Below are 22,642 nucleotides of genomic sequence, written 5' to 3'. Positions count from 1 at the left end.
AACCCCTCCTCCAGCAGACATTTATATTGCAGTGCCCATTCTCAAAATGCTTAAAAGTGTCCACAGGTTCAAGAAGGATGGGGAATTATGCTTTAAGGCTTTGGGCCTTGTTTTCAGTGCCAGAACACTGGAACTTGTGAAGTCAGAGGTGGCTCAAGGTGTTGTTTCTGGCACCTGTCTATCACATCCTAAGCCATCACTGGCAGTGGCCCAGTCCAAGAGGTGTTGCCAATCATCGCTCACTTTGCTGACAGCTGGGAATGAGCTGAGCCTTTGTGATGCAATGGTGTCCTCCTTATGGTGAATATGAGTCTGTATATAATTAATTTTCCTAACTATTGCCTAGCCATTTCCCACCCCACATAATCTTGGGTTAGGAGGCAGAGCAATTTTTTTTGTACCATTAAGTGACTGGTTTTCAAGGCAAGAGATGTTTGGAGCTGGGTTGCAATTGCCTTGCTCTGCATCACAACCCTTATGTTCATTAGAAGTTGTCCATCCAAATACTAACCAAAGAAGACCCTGCTTAGCTTCTGAGATCTGATGACATCAGTCCAGCCTGGGGTTATCCAGGTCAGGAGACCTGCTATGTCTGAGGATAAAGAAGTGAAGCATCCTGTGGCACCTTATCTGAGAATGGGTCTCTGGCCAGGTTGGAACCCCAGCATGTCTTTTTCAAGAAAGCTGCCACTGAACTCGGGATAATAAAGTGTGCTTCTCTTCTATGCTGCTCTTTCTTTACGGGTTACAAACTTGCATTATTAAATAAATGAAAGTTAATGATCTTAGCTTTGGCAATTGCACTAAGAAAAATAAGTAAACACCACCCATTAGATAGATAGTTGTTGCATTCCGGTTGTATTCACCACTTGAATAATTTTCTCTGTGAATGTATTTCCTACATGACTAGGGTCAGATTATATCCTGCAATACCGTCTACTGCTCTAGCTCACAATTTCATATTATCCAGAAACAACTCCTTATGGCTGTGACATGTAGCTGACATGCAATAAAGTAGTTCTGCAGATTCAGTAGTGTCACACTGAAAACGTACAACGTTCAAAATGGCAATACCCAATAACTCAGGCAATATTCACCTGGAGGAATGGCAAATGAGATTTTCATACACTATTACAGATTGTTACATTTTGCTTGCAGCTTTGTCTGCTGTGATCATGAACTTTTTCTAACAAAATGTTAGAAGGGGAAACAAAAAATGGTTGGTTAGATTTCTTGTGGCAGTGTAGCAAGTAAGGCAAGCTAATCAGATATTTGGGTCATTAATATATGCTGTCCTCCATTTACATGAAGGCAAATGTCTCTAATCAATGCCATTTTCACATTACCTTCTGGTTGCTGATGGTCAAGAACTACTCTACGTCCCAGTAAACTCTGATGCAAATTAAGCCCTAATATTGAGCTAGATACTATGATCCAATAAGACACCTTTTACACTGAATTACAGCTGCAATCCTGATAAGGCTTTTTAAAGACTATGTCCCATTGACTAAAATGGGATATACTACTGAGTAGACATTCTTAGGACTGCTCCCTGTGTTACCATTATACAAGCTTTCTACTGAAGAGATACTGAAACCAAGACTATCATGAAGCTTGGACCAGCACATATCTGGAGAAACAGAAGGAATACCATGAGTGTGAATGTGTTCTTAAAGAAGGAAGAGAGAAACCAAATTTGCCACTCCAGGGAAGACAGTAATCTTCAAGTCCCTTCTTCTACTGATGGCAGAAGAGAGACCCTGACTGCCCCATGAGAAATGCATAATGTCTGCCCTGTAGTTCCCTCCAAAAAAAGAAAGAAAAGAAGGGAAAAGGAAGAGAAAAATGACACTTAGGTGTACAACTAATTTTTGAAAAGGCAAGCTAACTTATGAATCTTAGGTTTATGGGATCTTTGTGCAGAACACTAATATTTAAATTTTACAGGCAAGTTTAATTAAAACAAATCAAACTCATGCATTGGCAAAATTGAGGCAGATGGCGCTCAGCAAAAAACAGATACACTCATAAAGCAGTCAGCTGAAGTGGTTTTGTTGGCATCATCCTGTAGTCAGTTGCTGTGTTGATCTTTTTGGCAAAATCTATTTCCCTGCTATCCTTTATGCTCCACTCCCCATTAAGCAAGTGTTAAGTGAAATGGTAAAATATATTTAGATCTTCACAATCCACACCAGTCCAAGAGCATCACCTCCATTTCTTCTTAGTGCAAGATCTTCCTTGTAGAGAATACAAAACCTGGATACATAAGCTTTGGACACAGTCCACAAATGAAAACGCTTTCAGACTCACCTTCAGTGCTAACCTAGTGCCATTTTCACGCCCACTATGCAATTTCTAATGCATCACATCAATCAAGTCAACAGGAACAAGAGACGCTACTACCACCTCAAACAACTGTCCTATCTGCATGACTATTAAGGTGCCTCAAAAGGCTTACCATATTTGGATCAACTCAAAATTCATATAACAAAGATTTCAAATGAAGGGGCTAAGGAATGGAGAACTTGGATCCGGGAACATTACTCAAAAGCAGTGTCTTGTAACCACTGGAAGCACCTTTCCAAAGTGACGACCAGCTTCTGTACTGTTTCCCGCATATATAAGGATCATGCATTCTTGTGCTTTCACAGACTGACCATCCTATAATGAAAAATATCTATCTGTAAATGAGACAACATAGGGAGTGAGACTAGATTGTTTTATTACAACAGTCCAGTTCATGCACATGAGCATCTTTCTTGTAGGGCATATGTGTGTTTATCATATTAATGTCCATTATAAGTATTTTTTTTAAGGAAGGATGTGAACACAGTTATAAAACCAAGATAATTGGGATACCAGGCATGAGGAACCATCATACACTGATAGGGATGGATGGACAGACACACATCAATGGCCAAGTATAATGAGGATGGTTGGAACAGGTCTTCGTTTACATTCTTTGTTCTACACTTCTACTGAAGAATCCCAACATCAGCCATTTTCAGAAAGAGATGCTGGGTTGCAGAGACCACTGCTCTCATCTAGGAGGAACTTACAAAATGGAAAGGCAGACTACTCTACCTAACTTTTAACTTTATTTTTATTTTAATCAGTGTCTATCCCAGCCTTTTCCAGCAGAAGCCAAGCTCAGGGAAGGAAGATAACCATTTTATGGCTGAATACATCTCAAGGGAACTCACTAAAGAACTACTAAGCACAGTTCTGTTACTGCACTTCATCATTTCTAAGTTCACCTGTTCTCGTATCCAACAACAAAGTATCTTCAGAGAACCCATAGCTCTTTTAATGCACTGGGAGCATATTAGGCTAATGAATAATTCTGAGATAGAAATAGAATAGAATCATAGAATTGGAAGAGACCACAAGGGCCATCAAGTCCAACCTCCTGTAATGCAGGAACACATAATCAAAGAACTGCTGACAGATGGCCATCCAGCCTCTCTTTAAAAATCTCCAAAGGAGACTCCACCACACTCCGAAGTGGTGAATTCCACTGTCAAACAGCCCTTACTGTCAGGAATTCCTGATGTTTACGTGGAATCTCTTTTCCTTCACCTTGAACCCATTACTCCTGATCCTAGTCTTTGGAGCAGCAGAAACCAAACTTGCTCCCTCATCAACATGACATCCCTTCAAATATCTAAACATGGCTATTATGTCACCTCTTAGCCTTCTCTTCACCAAACTAAACATACCCAGCTTCCTAAGTCTCTCCTCATAGGGCATGGATTACAGACCTTTTACCATTTTGGTTGCCTCCTCTGGATCCATTCCAGCTTGTCAATATCCTTCTTGAATTGTGGTGCCCAGAACTATACACAATATTTCAGGTGAAGTCTAACCAATGCAGAATAGAGAGGCACAATCACATCACTCGATCTAGACACTATACTCCTATTGATACAGTCCAGAATCACATTGGCTTTCTTGGCTGCTGCATCACAGTTGACTCATGTTCAGTTTGTGGTCTACTTAGACTCCCAGATCCCTTTCACATGTAGTGTTGTCAAGTCAGGTGGCACCCATCCTATATCTGTGCATTTAATTTTTTCTGCCTAAGTGTAGTATCTTACATTTATCTCTGTTGAAGTCCATTTTCTTTGTTTTGGCCCAGCTCTCTAATCTGTCCAGATCATTTTGAATTCTGACTCTGACCTTTGAGGTATTAGCTACTCCTCCTATTTTGGTGTCATCTGCACTTCTAATTAGAATACCCGCTGTTCCATCATCCAAGTCATTGACAAAAATATTGAATAGCACTGGGCCCAGGACAGAGCCCTGTGGCACCCCACTAGTCACTTCTTTCCACAATGAAGATGAGCCATTGATAAGCACCCTTTGAATTCGATCAGTCAACCAATTAGAAATCCATCTAACAGTAGCACTGTCAAGTCCACATTTCACTAGCTTACTTGAAAGAATATTAACAAAAGCTTTACTAAAATCAAGGTATGCTACATCAACAGCATTCCATTCATATACCAAACTTCTCACTCTATCAAAAAAAGTCTGGAATGACTTGTTTTTCAGAAACCCATGCTGACTTTTTGTGATCACAGTATTCCCTTTTAAGTGCTGGCAGACCATCTGTTTAATTATCTGCTCCAGAATCTTCTCTGGTATTGATGTCAGGCTGACTGGACGGTAATTATTAAGGTCCTCCTTTTTCCCCCTTTTGTAAATGGGGATAACATTAGCCCTCCTCCAGTCCCCTGGGACTTCTTTTGTACTCCAGGAATTTCTCAAGGATTATAACAAGTGGTTCTGAGATTACTTCTACCAGTTCTTTTAATACCCTGGGATGTAGCTCATCAGGGCCTGGAGATTTGAATTCATTTAAAGTAGCCAGGTGTTCCTATACTAACTATTATGTGCTGAATTTATCCTACTGTATCGTCTGTTTCATTTTCCCCTGGATGAGCACTGTTTCCTTTTTGTGAAAAGACTGAGGCAAAGAAGGTGTTGTTCTGCCTTTTCTACATCCCCTGTTAGCATTAGTTCTGCCTTTTCTACATCCCCTGTTAGCATTTTGCCATCTTTTCCATTCAGTTACTTTATCCTACCTTTTTTCTTCCTTTTGCTACGGACATAACCAAAAAAGCCTTTTCGGTGTTTTTAACCTCTCTGGCAAGCCTCACCTCATTATGAGCGTTAGCTTTTCTGACTTTCTCCCTACACATCCTGGTTATTTGTTTGAATTACTCTTTGGTGATTTCCCCCCTTTTCCATTTCTTGTACATGTCTTTTAAAAATCTTAGCTCAGTTGAAAGTTCTTTAGACACCTCCCATTTTTCCTCCTCATTGGAACTCTTTGAAATTTTCTCACTTTTAAGAAACTCCCAGCCACCATGCACCCCACTTCTCTTTTAGTATTTTTGACCATGGGATCACACCCAGTCGATTCCTAAGCGTACTGAAATCTGCTTTCTAAAATCTAGAATGCATGTATGACTACACTTAGCATCCCCTTTCCACTGTATAACAAACTCCAGAAGAACATGATCACTCCCATCTAAGGATCCTACCACTTTCACTCCACTAATCAGGTAATCATTATTAGTTACGAGCAGATCGAAACTTGCCGTTCCCCTTGTTGCTTCTTCCACCTTCTGGACCATGAAATTGTCTGCAAGGCAAGTACAAAATTTGCTGGACCTAACTGTCATGGAAGAGTTTGACACCCAAGAAATATCAGGATAAGTGAAATCTCCCATTACTACTACTTCTTTTCTTTCTGAATGTTTGGTCATCTGTTCCAAGAATGCATCATCCAGACTGGCATGGGGGGGTCTATAATAGACCCGCACAATGAGATCAGTGCTGTTTCTCTCCCCCTTAATTTTTACCAATTGGCCATGCTGACAGGGCCTGATGGGAATTGTAGTTCATGAACATCTGGAGAGCCGCAGGTTGCAGACCCCTGGGCTAGTCACAGTTCTCTCCGAACTGTGATGCCTATAATATCATATTTGTTTTGCTGTGTTAAGAGTTTGAGTTCATCTTGTCTATTTCCCATGCTTTGTGCATTTGTGGAGGGACATCAAAGGCCATGGTGTATTTCCTCTAGCTGCTTCATTAAGGTTTTTTCCCTCCACTGTTGGTTTCTTGACCTATTCGCTGTTATCTCTGTAACCTTTGGACTACCATCACTATCACTTGATGAACTCCTGTCTGCTTGAATACTGTCTCCCTCCCCAACATAACTCAGTTTAAAGCCCTTCTAATCAGGTTTGTGAGTCTTTTGGCAAAAATGTTTCTACCTACAGGTGTGAGGTGCAACCCATCCCTTGCCAGCAGTCCTTCTTCATGCAACCACAGACCATGGTCCAAGAACCCAAATCGTTACTGGCAGCACCACTTGCGAAGTCAGTTGTTCACCTCCACTATTCTTCTTTCTCTCTCTGGACCATGTCCTTCAACTGGGAGTAGAGATGAAATGACAACTTGTACATCCAGATCCTTCAGTTTCCTTCCTAGAGCCTCAAAATCCCTTCTGATGTCCCAAAGGCTACATCTTGCTGTGTCGTTTGTTCCCACGTAGATCAAAAGGAAGGGCTAATGGTAAAGGAGCTTAACAAGTCTTGTCAGCCTCTCAGTGATATCACGGATTTTTGCCCCAGGGAGATAGCATACCTCTCGCGACATCTTGTCAGGCCTGCAAATCGCTGCTTCTGTTCTCCTCCACAGGGAGTCCCCAACCACAACTACATGTCTTCTCTGAGGTTTTGCAGGGGCCATTCTATGGGCTGAACCTTCTATTGCTTGCACATTCTCTGAGGTCTGACTCTGTTGTTCCTGTGCCTGTTCCTTATCCTCACTGAGAAGGGAGAGAACTTCGAATCAATTTTGTAGCTTTAAGCTCACAGAATGCTCCCTAGTCCTTTTACTTCTTTGTGTCACATTCCTCCAATTGCCCACCTTCAGTGTTTGAGAGTCGCTATCTTCCTCGGAGATCCCCAATGTGTTCCTCACCCAGTATCATCTTTTCCACTCTGTCCAGGAAATCTTCCTTTTTGCTAATGTCATGAAGGATAATTGCACCTCAAGCTGCTCTTCTCTTCTAAGAAAGCAACCAACTTACACACATCCTCCAGCAAAACAAACATCCCACAGATGTTGCAAGTAACTGCAACTCCCCCACCAGCCATACTTAGCAGTTAAGTACTGCATGGCCTCCTTTCAAAAAGTCCTGTAAGAATTTCTCAACAAAAAAAGTGCTCCCCTTACCTGTTTAGACAAGCCCCTGTTTACTGTGCTCCAAGGACAAGACCTAATGGCTGAAGCCCTAACCCCTTGTAAAGACTCCAATGTATCTTCTACTCTCCCTCAAAAGGAACGTCCTTATTGAGTAAAAGAACTGCTGCTTCCAGAGTGAGCAATAGAGGTAATAGCAAGCCCCACCTCTCAGAAGCCTAAGGCAAGCACACGGCCAGAACAAAGGAAAAAAAACTCCACTCAAACAAAAGCCTTCCCAAGCCCTCAAAGACTGTTAAAGATCTGGCTTTGAGAAAATCCCTCCAAAAAGAAAACCAGAGCTCACCTAGTGCTTTCTGTCCCACTCCTCCTCTCCACTGCTACTCCTCTCCGCTGCTTCCATATATCGAAAGCTGTAGCCACATTCCTTTCACGTGTTTTGAATGTTTTGAAATAATGTTTCTCTTCTAATTGTAATATTTCTCGGTTTCAGTTCCTTTTTAATTTTAATGCCTAATAAAGGTTTCTTCATGCTTCACATTAATGGTCATTAGACCAGTTCAAGGTAAAGGTCATTGCACCAGTTCAAGGTAATGGTCATTAGACCATTACTATCCATGGAGTTTGTAAGTAGGCAGGCTCCAATTCAAAATCTTTTAAAGGCAAGATTTCAGTAAGGAAACCCTGAGAGTGTGCAAAATATCACAAAAATACTGCATTTGTAATCAAAACAAATCGCCAAGTCTACATTCTCATGAAGAACTCGAGCATGCAAGGTTCTTAATTAGTTTTTAAAAATTACTAAATTGTACACACACCTGAGAAGAAAAGACTATTTGGAAACATTTTTTAATTAAGACAAGTAATGAGAGATGTGAATGAGATGCACTTGATTATCATTAAATTATATGCCACAAAAATAACATCCTTACATAGGAACAACACAAAATCAAATCACATGTTACCCAGGCAGAATGCAAAATGGAATCCATCACACTGTATCATCTTCCCATGCCACACAAATACATCTACATGGAAGAATTGTATGTCAAGGTGAATGACATGACTGCCTCCTACAGAAATGTCAGCCCACTCCTTGGGGATAAGCCATATTTTACTTATCTGTGCAGTTCCCCCATCTAAACATTACTGAAGTAATGTTCAAAGACAACACAGCAAAGCATCTCCTATACTACTGTGGGAACATACAGCTCTATAAAAAGGCAACAAGAGGGGAAAGTCTCAAACTGTGGCCAAACTATTTTGAAAAGCATCCAATGCATTTTGACCATTTCTTCTTAAGCACTCTTTTCGAGAACCAGAATTCTAAGAGAAAAGATTGTTAAAATAGGAAACAGTAGAATTGTTTTGCTTTTGAAAGGACAGAGATTGTCTGGAGATATAAATTTTGTTTAATAAAGCAACAATTTGAACTAACAATATTTTTTTAAATATTAACATTCTCATAAACTACTTAATTCACAGGCATATTCTTAGCTCGGCTACTGATTTTGGTCAAGAAAATTAGTATGTTAAAATGTTCAATTGTCAGTGTTACATGCAAACAATTAGCAGTATGGCCAGATTTGAAATACACATTTCACAGGAAATGAAGATACTGAAACAGACAGGTAATATGTTGCCAGTTTTCCAGCCTTTGGAAAACATTTAAACAATGTTTTACACCACTAACACAAACAATCCTTTACATGAATTGCACGTCCAATTTACAACGTAAACAAGATTTTCTATACTAAATAAACCATATACAGAATTGATAAACTAAAAGTTGAGGTATGCATTGAAGTACTCTCTCAAGTAACAAGCCAAGAAACTCACAAAATCCTAAGAACACCTGCCTAAACCCATTTACTTCACTGGATTTAGAAGGGTGTTAACTCTTCTTACAATAGAACAGCTGGTGTCCCTGATCCAAAAAGGGGAGATGACAACAAGAGGGGAAAGCCTCAAACTGTGGTCAAACTGTTTTGAAAAGTATCCAATGCATTTTGACAATTTTTTATTTTCATTTTATTCAATTCCTACTGTAAATAAGGGAAAGCAAAAGGTATGCATAATCATAATATTCATGCAGATTACCAAGAGGTTTTTAACTAATAGTTGCTCACGTTAATGATTTATTTTAATACAACAGGTTCCAGACTCTAGCCTTGACTACTTTTGTGGCCTTTTTTTGGAAAGACTGAACCCTGATGGTCAAAGTATGGCATTTATAAAACATCTCACAGTCAGGTGACCAATTATAAAGCAATGTTTACTATAAAGAAGCCCCTTTGTAAATCAGTGTAGCAATGTAGGTGTTCCTCACATTAATTTAAGAGTTTGAGAGAACTCTTTTCTTAAAGAATGGCCCAATATTCAGAACTTTTTGAAGCATACTGAAACCAAACATTTTTACCATTCTTGAGTGACTAATCCAGTTAACTACCTACCTTTGGCACAGGGATTAAAATAACCGAATGAACAAGATCTCACATGCCAGATTTATACACAGGCATCTTGGACCCCTATAGTATTAAAAACACTACATGTGCTCTTGAAAAGAAAAACACTACAAAAATAGGAGAACATTCCATAGTGTAACTATTTTTAGAAACTTCACAAACATTATCTATCAACATAGCATTTGCCATGTGCAAGTTCCAGAACAGATCCTGAAGAACAAGCTAGTGGAGTTATTTAAGCAGGGAACATCAAACAAACAGTGCTCCAGGGAACATCAAAGATCCTTAGGAACTGATCACGTGTGCCTCAAGTTGTTCCTTGCTGGACAAGTTCCTCAATGACAAAATCAGTAATGGAAACCAAATTACTTGAAACATGGTTTACCTATTATCAACAATGTTTTATGAGTTGGGCACATTCTGGATATAGTCTCAATACTTGTGGAGGTGCAGCAAGACTTTACAAGTGTATCCGGAACCCCATGTGAACCAAGTGTGTGACCCAAAACACTACCCAAAACCTTCTGAACCATAAGGAGTTCTTCAGCAAACAAATTAATGTAGAAAATGTGCCTAGACAGTAGAAATTTCAAAATTCCTTAGAGTAATAATTTCACAAATCTGTCAGTGCTCTGTTCTGTGCGCACGTAGGGAACTTCCACTCAGTTCCCTACCAGCAGTCATTCACGAGTGGGAGGATCTGAAGGAGGAACTTGATATCCCTGTCAAAGTCAATGGTAAAGTTTTTCCGTAATGGATAATTTTATTATAATAGACAGTGGCTAATAATTTTGCTATAAAGTGGCAAATCTGAAACAAACAACTAAAGAGGATATACTGGAATTACCATTGCTTGAGAAGATGTCAAAAAGAAAGCATGAACATGCTAGGATCACTGCCACCAATGACATGGGATCCTAGTATACTGTTTCAGAAAGTATAACGTCAACTGTTTGCACCATTAAATATGAAAGCTAAATGCCAAAAATTTGGCTACATTCACAGAATGCAATGCTTTGTCCAAGTAAAGCTAGGATGAAAAAAGAGTTTGTCAAGTATCATAAAGTGTGCAAAAACAATTGCTCAAAAAGCTGGGAGGTTGAACATTGGACTTTAAATTGGCTGGCCTGAAAAATGAGGAACATCATTATCTAGTAGTTCAAAATGAATGAAACTGTACATGATGCTATGGCAGAATTGGTACAGCATTTGCAGAATGTGCGAATGCATTTCAAAATTCACTTCAAAAAACCTCCATGCAAAACAGCATCCTCTCCTCCTATCAGAGAAACCACTGATAGTACAGCATCCTCAGCATATCACTAACATTTTCTTCAAGGCTCAGAATAGTTTCATGACCCAATTTGTCTGGCTGAGTCAAAGGACAAATTATGTCTCATGCTGATACCTTTTCTTCAGCCTGCATTGCCATCTCACACATATGTAACACCAAGAGAAACAACCTTTGCAAAATATGCTACCTTAAGGAAGTTGATCACTGCATAAGAACATAAGAACATAAGAACAAGCCAGCTGGATCAGACCAAAGTCCATCTAGTCCAGCTCTCTGCTACTCGCAGTGGCCCACCAGGTGCCTTTGGGAGCTCACATGTAGGATGTGAAAGCAATGGCCTTCTGCGGCTGTTGCTCCCGATCACCTGGTCTGTTAAGGCATTTGCAATCTCAGATCAAAGAGGATCAAGATTGGTAGCCATAAATCGACTTCTCCTCCATAAATCTTTCCAAGCCCCTTTTAAAGGTATAAAGGTTAGTGGCCATCACCACCTCCTGTGGCAGCATATTCCAAACACCAATCACACGTTGCGTGAAGAAGTGTTTCCTTTTATTAGTCCTAATTCTTCCCCCCAGCATTTTCAATGAATGTCCCCTGGTTCTAGTATTGTGAGAAAGAGAGAAAAAAGTCTCTCTGTCAACATTTTTTCATACCCCATGCATAATTTTGCGGAACTTCAATCATATCCCCCTCAGCAGCCTCCTCTCCAAACTAAAGAGTCCCAAACGCTGCAGCCTCTCCTCCTTAGGCGGAAGGTGCTCCAGTCCCTCGAATCATCCTTGTTGCCCTTCTCTGCACTTTTTTTCGTATCTCCTCAATATCGCTTTTTTTTGAGATGCGGCGACAGAACTGGACACAGTACTCCAAGTGCGGTGGTGGGTGAACGTGCTGCTTTATATAAGGGGCATGCAACAATCTTTGCAGTTTTATTATCAATTCCTTGTTCTAATGATCCCCAGCGTGGGGTTTGCCTTTTTTGCACGGCTGCCATGCATTGAGCTGACATTCCCATGGAACTATCAACTAAGACGCCCTAAATCCCTTTACTGGTCTGTGACTGATAGCACTTGTACCTGTGGCGTGTATGTGAACGCTGTTTGGATTTTCTTGCCTATATGTGCATCACTTTGGGACGCATTTTGCTACGATTGAACTGCATTTGCCATTTCTGGAGGCCACTCATCTAATTTATCAAAAGGGTCCGCTTGGAACCAGCAATCGCTTTGCTGGTTCTCCACCATCACCCTCACATAATTTGACGTATCATCTGCAGAACTTGGCCACCGCTACCCACCCCTACTTCCAGGTCATTTATGAATAAGTTAAAGAGCACTGGTCCCAAAACGGATCCTTGGGGGACACCACTCCCTACATCTCTCCATTGTGAGAACTTCCCATTTACACGCACTCTTTGCTTCCTGTTTCTCAACCAGTTTTTAATCCATAGGAGGACTTCCCCTCTTATTCCTTCATTGCTGAGTTTTCTCAACAGTCTCTCTGGTGAGGAACTTTGTCAAAAGCCTTTGGAAATCCAAGTAGACAATGTCCACCGGTTCACCCCTGTCCCACATGCCTGTTTACACCCTCAAAGAACTCTGAAGTAAGTTTGCTTAAGACAAGGATTTTGCCTCCTGCAAAAGAAACCATGCTGACTCTTTCTCGGATAGCAGGTCTTGCTTTTCTACATGTTGTATAATTTTATCTTTAATGATAGATTCTACTAATTTACGCAGGAACAGATGTCAAACTGACTGGCCTGTAATTTCCGGGTCCCCTAAGATCCTTTCTTAAAGATTGAAGATTGTGACATTGGCCATCTTCCAGTCTTCAGGGATGGAGCCTGATTTCAGGGATAAGTTGCATATTAAAGTGAGAAGATCAGCAATTTCATGCTTGAGCTCTTTAAGAACTCTTGGGTGAATGCAATCTGGGCCAGGGGATTTGGTAACATTTAGTTTATCAATGGCTGCCAGAACTTCTTCCTTGTCTACCACTATCTTCGCTAGTTCCTCGGATTCGCCTCCTAAGAAGCTTGGTTCAGGTGCAGGAATGTTCCTCACCTCCTCTTGGGTGAAGACAGATGCAAAGAATTCATTCAGCTTCTCTGCAATATGTTTGTCCTGCAGGGATTGCACTAATTCTGCCACAAGGTACTTCTTACATATATAAGAAAATGTATGTAACGTTTTTATGCTACCTGGCTTTTAACACCACCAAATCAGTGTTTTCAAGTGGTATGTGGTTGTACAACAAAGCTGTGAATAGTGGATCTACAGCCAGGAGTCAATGATGATGACAAGTTGTTCTCTTCTCTCCCCTTATCAGAAAAGGGACAATTTTTCCCCAATCACGGTCATTTCAGTATGACCTGGCAAATTCTGAATTAAATGGCAGAATACCTGACATCCTGGGTCAGCCAGTTTGTTGTTTTATAACTAACCTTCCAGACTTTTGAGCACCCTCATTTGTTTGCACTTTTCATGATACTTTGTCAATTGCTTCACTAATGTGTAAAGTATATAGTTTTCATCATCCAAGAGATCCATACATCTTATTTCCTTTGGTAGTACAGCATTCTATTCTATAAAGGTTGCCAACATTTTTGGCATGAAGCTTTCATGAAAAGGTTCAAGCAGTTGATCTTTTTCTTGTTGACACCTTAAATAAAAAAACCATCTCAACAGTAGCAGTGGAGAGGTCTCAGCAGGATCAGCACTGCCAATGATGTCTTTCGTTCTAGTCATAGAGGATGACAATTCTACTTCATTGCAATTTGTTCCAGATCTGCAAATGCACAAAGCAAAATCATCCATTATGAAATTAGCTGCTAAGGGAAGTAATACTTTGGGCTTTCACGAAGATACCCAGCTCCTCTCTCAGAAACTCTCACTGCTGCATCTTTAGACACAAAACTTCCTTGGTACGAACTGAATATTCCCTGAAAGTATTCATTTCCCTGAATAAAAGTGGTTAGATGGTGCTCTGGGATGAACAGCATGACAAAATTTGTACAGATTTGTACAGATTTCCTATGAGTTTACATGGGGGTACTCACCTTGTTTCAAAACATACCCTATCCCTGAATTTTTACAGACATGTCCCAGGTGCAAGCAGAATATAACCTGAAAGTTTGTTTGTGATCCCAACCTGTATTGATTTATAATCATTATATACACATCACTTTATCTATCTAGATTTTGCTGACCAGACTAGAGGAACTGTGCCTTTTATGATATTCTCATTGCCTTGCCAGAATATGTTTTTGTTTCTCCACTACACTAATGGAGCATACCATGGAGACAAATACATACAATGAGATCCTAAGAACATTTCCTCAGAAGCAAATCCTGTTGAATTAAATTAATTGTACCCCAACCACCCAGCAGAAGTCTTCTCATCAGGCATTTCCTAAGAAACATATTTTTCCATTTTAAAAAATCCATCTTAACATTTGCAACAGGTCCACCCTTCTACTCCCAAAGAACCAATTTCAGATATACAGTTGAAATATGGAATGGATGGACTTCACTGCAAGTGACTTCCAATTCCAACACTTTGCTTACAACTGCAACTCTTGGAAACTTACACTTCTATGCATACCAGCAACTCTACACACACTTTGTAGTTCTTCTTCAATTACCTATCAATGCACCCCCCTTCACTCTCTAAGGAAAACTATCCTTACAGATATCCATAACCCATTTCAATCTCAATCCCTTGCTTCAGTGCAATTTTCTAGACTAGTTTTGACATAATCTACTACCCTAAGTAACATTGAGACTTCATAACCTAGATAATCTTGCAGCAAATCTATCACCCGTGCCTGCAACTCCCTCTCTGAATTATTTCGGGAACATCCACACACATAAAACGAGCTAGTGCACGCCCTGTAAGACCAATGCATTTTGCCAAGTGGGCCTTACTAAGCTTTTCCATTCTCTCCCAAGGCATCTCCTCACTAAATCCACTCTCCCAATGCACCTCGGCCGCGCCCTCCGCCACTGACTGAGATACCAGCGCCCTCGCATCCCCAACCCGGCGCCGATCCCAGCAGCGCATTGGTCCAGTCCGAGCTCCATCCCCCAATGCATCCTGCACCGCGCCCCCAGCCCTGGCCTGAGGCCCCAAACCTGCTTCAGAACGCCCATCCAGCACATCCCTCCCCTCCTCACACCTCCGACGCACCCCTGTTAGCAACTCCCCAACACCCCCGCCCCCCAGGATAGCCCCGGCCACCCCATCCCGCAGCACCACGAGTCCCCAACAGCAGCCACTCACCTTCGCGCCCTCTGACCCTCGAACTCACTGTAAGCGACAGTTGTGCTAACCAATCATAGTCGCAACTCCCGCCCTAAGGGGCGGATTTCCCAAGTTTGGACATGCGTAACCTGAACTCCGCGCTCGGCAGTTCTTCCTGTGGCATTGTGGGAAACGTAGTTTTCACTCCGGTAAGGAAAAGGCGGGGACAGTTCTCCGTCGGAGCTATTGCAGTTCGTTTACTTCTCATGGAAGCGGAGAAGGAACGCATCTAAGGAATGCAGACTGATGTCTTGGTATAAATTTCCCCTTAAAATAGAGAATTTCACGCCAGCCTGTATATTAATATTTGGAATTGGTTTTTCAAATAAATTGAGGGATTTGTTTTAGAATCCCAAGAAGGGTTTGGTGGGAGCATTTCAATATCAACTCAATTATAAAACTGGACGAACTTGTTCGCCTACAACTCTTGATATCAACAATAAAATCCTGTTTGGTGAAAAGTCCCACTAAACTCAAAGGAACTTATCTACATCTAAGAATTTTGTTTTATGATTATAAAACTTTAATTAAACCCACTGAAACCTAAAATTGTCTGCTTTGCATTTTTAGTTTTGATAAAATTCATTTTTTTTGTTCCAGAAGCTTAAAATGTTATATAAAGATGTGTATAAAATAATTTAAAAGTCAACGGTGGTATCTGCACAGCACACTAATAACATTTGTAGAACATTCTTAATCAACCCAGTTTCCCCTGTTTGCCTTTGCACTGGAGATTTCACCCTTTCAGGAAGCGACTGCAAACAGTCCAGGTTGCTGTTGCTCCTTTGGTTTCTTAAAAAAGATCACTAGTTTAGCGATTTTTGTAAAACCCAGGTTGAGGAAAACATAACCGGCTGAACCCTACCCAATGACAAATTGTATCATCAAGCAGCAGGACTTGTGTGGATTTCTGACTGGATACAAAGCCCATTTCATAGATGTATAAAATTAGAAAAAGCAGATTTAACAACAGGTATACATAATTGCTTGTGGAGAGAAAAAGCCAATCAAAAGACAGAGTTGATTAGAGAAGACGTAATAAGAAAAGAACTCTGAAATCTGGGGAAAAACTTATTTACAACTCAGTCCTCCGATTCCATCTTTAAAATATCCTGGTGGTTGTGGGCTTTCTGGGCTGTGGCCATGGTCTGGTAGATCTTGTTCATAACGTTTCATTTAAAATCTCCCTTAGAAGCTTATTGTGATATAGAAGCACAGAAAAGGAATGATAATATACCTCAAAGTCCACAACATTCCAAAGTCCACAACAGGACCTCAAAGTCACGCAAGACACAAGTCTTATAGGACAATGAAGTATCTTGCATGGTGCCACCATAATGAAATCAAGAGCTCTTACAACGAGTTTCACAGGGATTGGGCTCCGTGATGGCCTATGTAAGACATATTTTATAGCAGGGGAATCAAAGATCACAGAACAATAAAGAAACACACATGGAGGTAGAGGGGATAATTGAGCAACAAAGATTCATGGAAAGTCATGGATCCAGAAAAGTTAAGTCCTGCCAGGAAAATATAGCACCACTATTTCAGACGATTGCTACCAGTGCCTCAGAATATGTCTATCAAAGACCCCCAGTCAACTAAGATCTCTCCCAGCCAGAGTTAAACTCTGAGTGTTTCAATAACCATGTATAAGGCAGGATGAATTACCCCACATTGTTTCTAAAAACAAATTCCCCATGGCAGCATAGCCTCTTGCTGAATAGAAATACTGTGGTGATGCCTCCAATATCCACAAGATGTAATCTTGTATTATAACATTTTCTGTTCAGCAAGTGAACCATGTACTGGTTCAGATTTACAACCGAACAGGGCTGGTGTCAGCAGCCAGGCAACCTGGGAAAGTGATTAGGGTCCCACCATTTACATGGGAGAAATTGCTTGAGCAACAAATTCTCACTACTGACTCTTGCCTGTACACAAAGTTTAAATCTAAACCATGATATATATAACAGAAGGGGATATAATAGATATCTAAACCATTATATAGATAACAAGGATGATTGAGGGACTGGAGCACCTTCCTTATGAGGAGAGGCTGCAGCGTTTGGGACTCTTTAGTTTGGAGAGGAGACGGCTGAGGGGGGATATGATTGAAGTCTATGAAATTATGCATGATGTAGAAAATGTTGATAGAGAGAAATTTTTCTCTCTTTCTCACAATATTAGAACCAGGGGGCATTCATTGAAAATGCTGGGGGGAAGAATTAGGACTAATAAAAGGAAACACTTCTTCACGCAACGTGTGATTGATGTTTGGAATATGCTGCCACAGGAGGTGGTGATGGCCACTAACCTGGATAGCTTTAAAGGGGGCTTGGACAGATTTATGGAGGAGAAGTCGATTTATGGCTACCAATCTTGATCCTCTTTGATCTGAGATTGCAAATGCCTTAACAGTCCAGGTGCTCAGGAGCAACAGCCGCAGAAGGCCATTGCTTTCACATCCTGCATGTGAGCTCCCAATGGCACCTGGTGGGCCACTGCGAGTAGCAGAGAGCTGGACTAGATGGACTCTGGTCTGATCCAGCTGGCTTGTTCTTATGTTCTTATGAAGGCTACAAAGACTGAAGGAAGTAGAGAATAGCAGTGATCTGAATTAACCTGTAACAGTTCTTCCTTCCCAACATTACCACTTAGTTGCAGTTACTGAAAAGGAACGTGTGTGTGTTAAATGGTATCAAGTTGTTTCCAACTTACAGCGACCCAATTAATTAATGGCCTCCAAAATATCTTATACTTAACAACCTTGTTCAGGACTTACAAACTGAGGACCATGGTTTCCTTTATGGAGTTAGTCCATCTCATGTTGGGGATTTTTTTCCTTCTGCCTTCAACTTTTCCTAGCTTTATTGTCTTTTCCAGTGACTCTTGTCTTCTCATAATGTGACCAAAGTAGGATGGTCTTTGTTTAGTCATTTTATCTTCTAGGGAGCAGTGGCGTATTTACCCAGGGATGAGGGGTACCCTCTGTCCCTGGGCGCCACTAATCTGGTCACATGGGGGCACCAAATTGGCCCCCATGTGACCAGGAAGACGGCAGGAAGACAGCAGGAAGATGGTCCCCCACGCCTGACTGCCATCCCCCGACTGCCACCACCCCCTTGCTCCCGGCTCCCAGCCGGCAGCCAGCAGTCCCTTCTGCCCTCCCCACTGGGAAGGCCAGAAGCGACTGCCATCCCCTGGCCTCTGAGACCTGCTTTTATAAGCACTGAGGCTGGGGGCAGGGCTTGGGGGAGGCATGGCCATGCCCCCATGGGTGGGGGTGTGGCCCCGCCCCCAAGTCCCACCTACCAGCTGGGAGCCAGGAGCAAGGGGGCCGGCAGCGGGGGGCGCCGTTTGCCCTCGGTATGCCTCTGCCAGGGAGACTTCAATGTGGATATGATTTAGAACATACTTAAACTTATTTGTCTTTTTGGTAGTTTATGATATCCATAAATCTCTCTTCAAACACCATATTTTAAATGTATCAACTGATAGTTCTCTTCACCGTCCAGCTTTCACACCTGTGCATGGTAATGGGGAATACATAGTATGAATTAACTTGATCTTGTTCACCAAACACGTCTTTACACTTAAGAATATATTCTTGCTCCACTGTGGCTGCCATTCCCAGCCTCAATCCCCTTCTGACCTCTTGGTCTCAGTTTCCCTTTGTTTGATGATGGGCCCAAAGAATAGAAAATCTTGATCAATTTCCATTCTTTCATTGTCAGCCTTAAAGTTGTGTAAATCCCCAGTAGTTATTACTTTTGTCTTATTCAGCTGTAAATTTGTTTTGGTACTTTCTACTTCAACCTTCATCAGTAGTTGTTCCAAGTCTTCAATATTTCTTGCTAGTAATGTGATATCATCTGCATATCTCAAACCATTTCTGTACCATCGATCAATTTTCACTCCACCATCATCTAAATCTAGTCTAGCTTTATGATATTTCTGCATACAGATTGAAGAGACAAGGAGATAAAGTGCATCCTTGTCTAACACCTTTGCCAATTGGAAACCATTCTGTTTCTGTTGAAAGATTTTGAGCATCACTACTCAGGTGAGAAATTAATGTGATGGTCAGATAGTTGCTGATGTTATATATGAGACTATTGCAACTCGCTCTACGCGGGCCTTCCCTTGCGACTGATCCGGAAGTTAAAGCTGGTCCAGAATGCAGTGGCCCGGCTTTTGACAGGTGGTTCTTTTAGAGATCATATTACCCCTGTGCTGTACCGTCTGCACTGGCTCCCAGTGGAATTCCGGATCGTCTTCAAGGTGTTGGTGTTAACCTTTAAGGCCCTTAGCGGCTTGGGGCCTTCATACCTGCGAGACCGTCTGACCCCATATGTCCCAAATAGGCCTCTGCGTTCTGCAGAGGCCAATTTGCTGGTAGTCCCCTGCCCCTCATCGATACGGCTGGCCTCTACCCGGGCCAGGGCCTTTACAGCCCTGGCCCCGTCCTGGTGGAATGCTTTACCATCTGCTGTCCGGGCCCTGCGGGACCTTGGTGAGTTCCGCAGGGCCTGTAAGACCGAGTTATTCCACCGGGCCTTTGGGGATGCCAGCCGCAGACTGCCTGCCCCCCCTGGAGCCCCCACGACAGTTTTACCATCTTCAACATTGCCTGATCGCTGATACCATCAATTTTTGGGCAATGCTGGCCCTCCTGGCCTTTGGGTTGGCCATCTGTGCATGCCTCTGGGCATGTATTTTTATTTGTAATTTTTGGAATTGCTGCTATAATGTATTTTAATGAATTTTAATGTTTTATCGTTATATTGTATTTATGAGACCTTATATTGTATTTGTTTTATGTCTCATTGTACACCGCCCAGAGCCCTTCGGGGGTTGGGCGGTTTATTAAGTCTAATATAATAATAATAATAATAATAATAATAATAATAATAATAATAATAATAATAATAATAATAATAATAATAATAATAATAATATAACACAATCTGGGGCATTGAATTAGCTGTTACAGTATAAGAAACAGGAGCTGTAGTTGGGTTGCCTAATTCTATATGGGGAAATTCCTGGAGAGTTGGAGGTGGAGTCATGGGGGGACAAGACTGGGGGACAGGGTTTGGAAGGACCAAGGCCCTCAGTAGGGTATAATGCCATGCAGTCTGCTCTCCAAAACAGTCATTTTCTCCAGGGCACCTGATCTCTGTAGTCTGGAGATCAGTTGTAAATCTGGAGATCTCCAGGCCCTAACTGGAGGTTGGCAATCCTCTCTTACAGTCACATGGTTAGCTCCATGGGTAGGCCATTGATCTATTAGGGAGGTGTGTCTCTTTATGTGAGTTATTGGAAGTTATTGGTTTTCGATCCAAATAGTTAAAGTGTATGGTAATTGGTTGCATCTGGATTTGAGCTGCCCAGAGTGTTATGATTTTCAGTTCAGGTTGGACTTGTACTAAACATATTTGTTGGCTTTTCATGGTGGCAGAGCTCTTTCTCAGTGGATTCAGGCTGTGGGATGTATAAGTCTTCTTTGGACAAAATAGTTTTTTTAAAACTCTGTATTAAGGTAGTCAAGTCACAGAGATTTCTAATTCTCTTTGTTTTCCTGCGCCTTCAGTGGTTGGTTATGAAACTGAATAGGTTTGCTACGGAGATGTGTTCACACCAAATGCTTCAAATGCAATTAATCTGTTAAGTGTGGTGGAATGGAGGCCTCAAGATACAATTGCTTTCTCCAGTGAGAAGGGGAGAGAAGTATATGGACAGGATCCCATATAACTTTCTCCTGTTCACCATTTGATAATTAAGCTGCCAAAAAACTAGTCTTTGTAATGTGAGAATGGTCAAGTCAGACCGTTAGACAAAGCTAATGAGAACTTCTTGATAATATTTTAAATTTGACTAAAATCATTCCCACATACTTCTTGCCAATACAGCTTTGCAAAATGAAAGCAATGCAACACCCCATGACATGCAGCCCTGATCATACAGAGGTGACAGAACAGTGTACCCCATAGCTGGCTATCCCTGAAATAAAGGATATATTTGCATGTGGATTGGAACATGTACTCAGGACCCTAGTAGGCCTCCCTACTATTTTTATCAAGGTGTGATTGCAAGGAGGAAAATTGACATTCCACAGTCTTGATGATTTTATGTTGCTTTTTCATTCATTAAAATACTCAAGGTAGTTTACAAAGTTACGTATTTTTGTTGCTGCGTTTGTTTTTTTATTTTCTGAACATGCATGAATATGTATCCCCATAGTTATGAAACAGTTACTGTTATGGGCTATTGACTTTGATAAAGACTGATGGCACTGGAAGGAGTGAGGTTGTGTGGCAAAATTTGTTTCTGGGGTGCTGTGTGGTTTCTGGGCTGTATGGCCGTGTTCTAGTAGCATTCTCTCCTGACGTTTTGCCTGCATCTGTGGCTGGCATCTTCAGAGGATCTGAAGCCCAGAAACCACACAGCCCGGAAACCACACAGCACCCCAGTGATTCCAGCCGTGAAAGCCTTCGACAATACAAAATTTGTTTCTGTTTGTACTACTCTTTGGAGAATGCAGGAGCCTCCAGCAATGCATGTTGTCCTTCTCTGTTTCAGAGTTCCATGACTCTGGAGATCCTAAGTTCCCATGGTTCAGAGTTAGACCTTACAAAATTAGCATCCATTCTGAATCCTAAATTGGCACTGGTAGTCTAATAGAATTTATAGAAAGGGACTTTTGAGCAGTGGTGGGATTGAGCAGGTTCACACCACTTTGGCAGAACCGGTTGTTAAAATGGTGCTTGTAAACAACCAGTTGTTAAATTATTTGAATCCCACCACCGGAACCGATTGTTAAATTGTTTGAATCCCACCACTGCTCTTGAGGCTACTTTTCGGCTTCCAGGATACCTTCTATGGAAGGAGGACAGTCCTGGCTTTTGGAGAGGAACTAGATCCATTAGGATTCATCATATCATCTGCTGGCTGCCCACACAGGTGACTTTAGTTGCCAGGGGACAGGGCTTTTTGGTTGGTGAAACACTGCCATTTGTTCTGCTGTAAGAGTAGAAAGGGATCCCCACTGCATCCTTTAGTTCTGCTGGCTGCCTGCATCCCAGAGATGTCCCTGCCTTGGATCCTAAAAATCATCAGTATTGTGACCTGCAACTGAACTAAGAGACAGATGTGTCTGACTGAATAGGCCAATGTAGTAATATGCTACCTTATCCCTCATGCCACCAACTGGGGTCTATTTAATTTTCACTTTGATTTTAATACAGATTTATTGAAAGTTTCAGTTATCAAAACAAACTGCAGCAGCAAATTGGTGTTCGTCTGCAGCCCTACAAGCACCTATAAAGCTGCCATCACGTGAAATAAATTGCACTATATTGGA

General features: G+C 41.5%; 1 protein-coding gene across 4 annotated transcripts in view; it reads right to left on the bottom strand.

The window, feature by feature from the left end:
- ERI3 (ERI1 exoribonuclease family member 3) overlaps positions 1–15,325 on the bottom strand; it is a 272,372-nt gene extending 257,047 nt beyond the window's left edge. The window contains exon 1 of one of the 4 annotated variants that reach the window (XM_048497063.1): positions 15,256–15,325. Coding sequence is in view for 1 of the 4 variants with exons in the window: in XM_048497061.1 (XP_048353018.1) it covers positions 14,901–15,036 (136 nt within the window). In the remaining 3 variants the exon portion in view is untranslated. Of the gene's footprint in view, positions 1–1,097; positions 1,114–14,900; positions 15,052–15,107; positions 15,122–15,255 lie in introns of those variants that run through there. The other 3 variants (XM_048497064.1, XM_048497061.1, XM_048497065.1) reach the window with 3 other exon arrangements.
- Positions 15,326–22,642: the final 7,317 nt, after the last annotated feature.

Source organism: Sphaerodactylus townsendi, linkage group LG05 (genome assembly GCF_021028975.2).
Source record: "Sphaerodactylus townsendi isolate TG3544 linkage group LG05, MPM_Stown_v2.3, whole genome shotgun sequence".
In the NCBI taxonomy this organism is placed as follows: Eukaryota; Metazoa; Chordata; class Lepidosauria; order Squamata; family Sphaerodactylidae; genus Sphaerodactylus; species Sphaerodactylus townsendi.
Note: the sequence above shows the minus strand (reverse complement) of the source record. Positions and strands in the feature narration are given on the sequence as shown.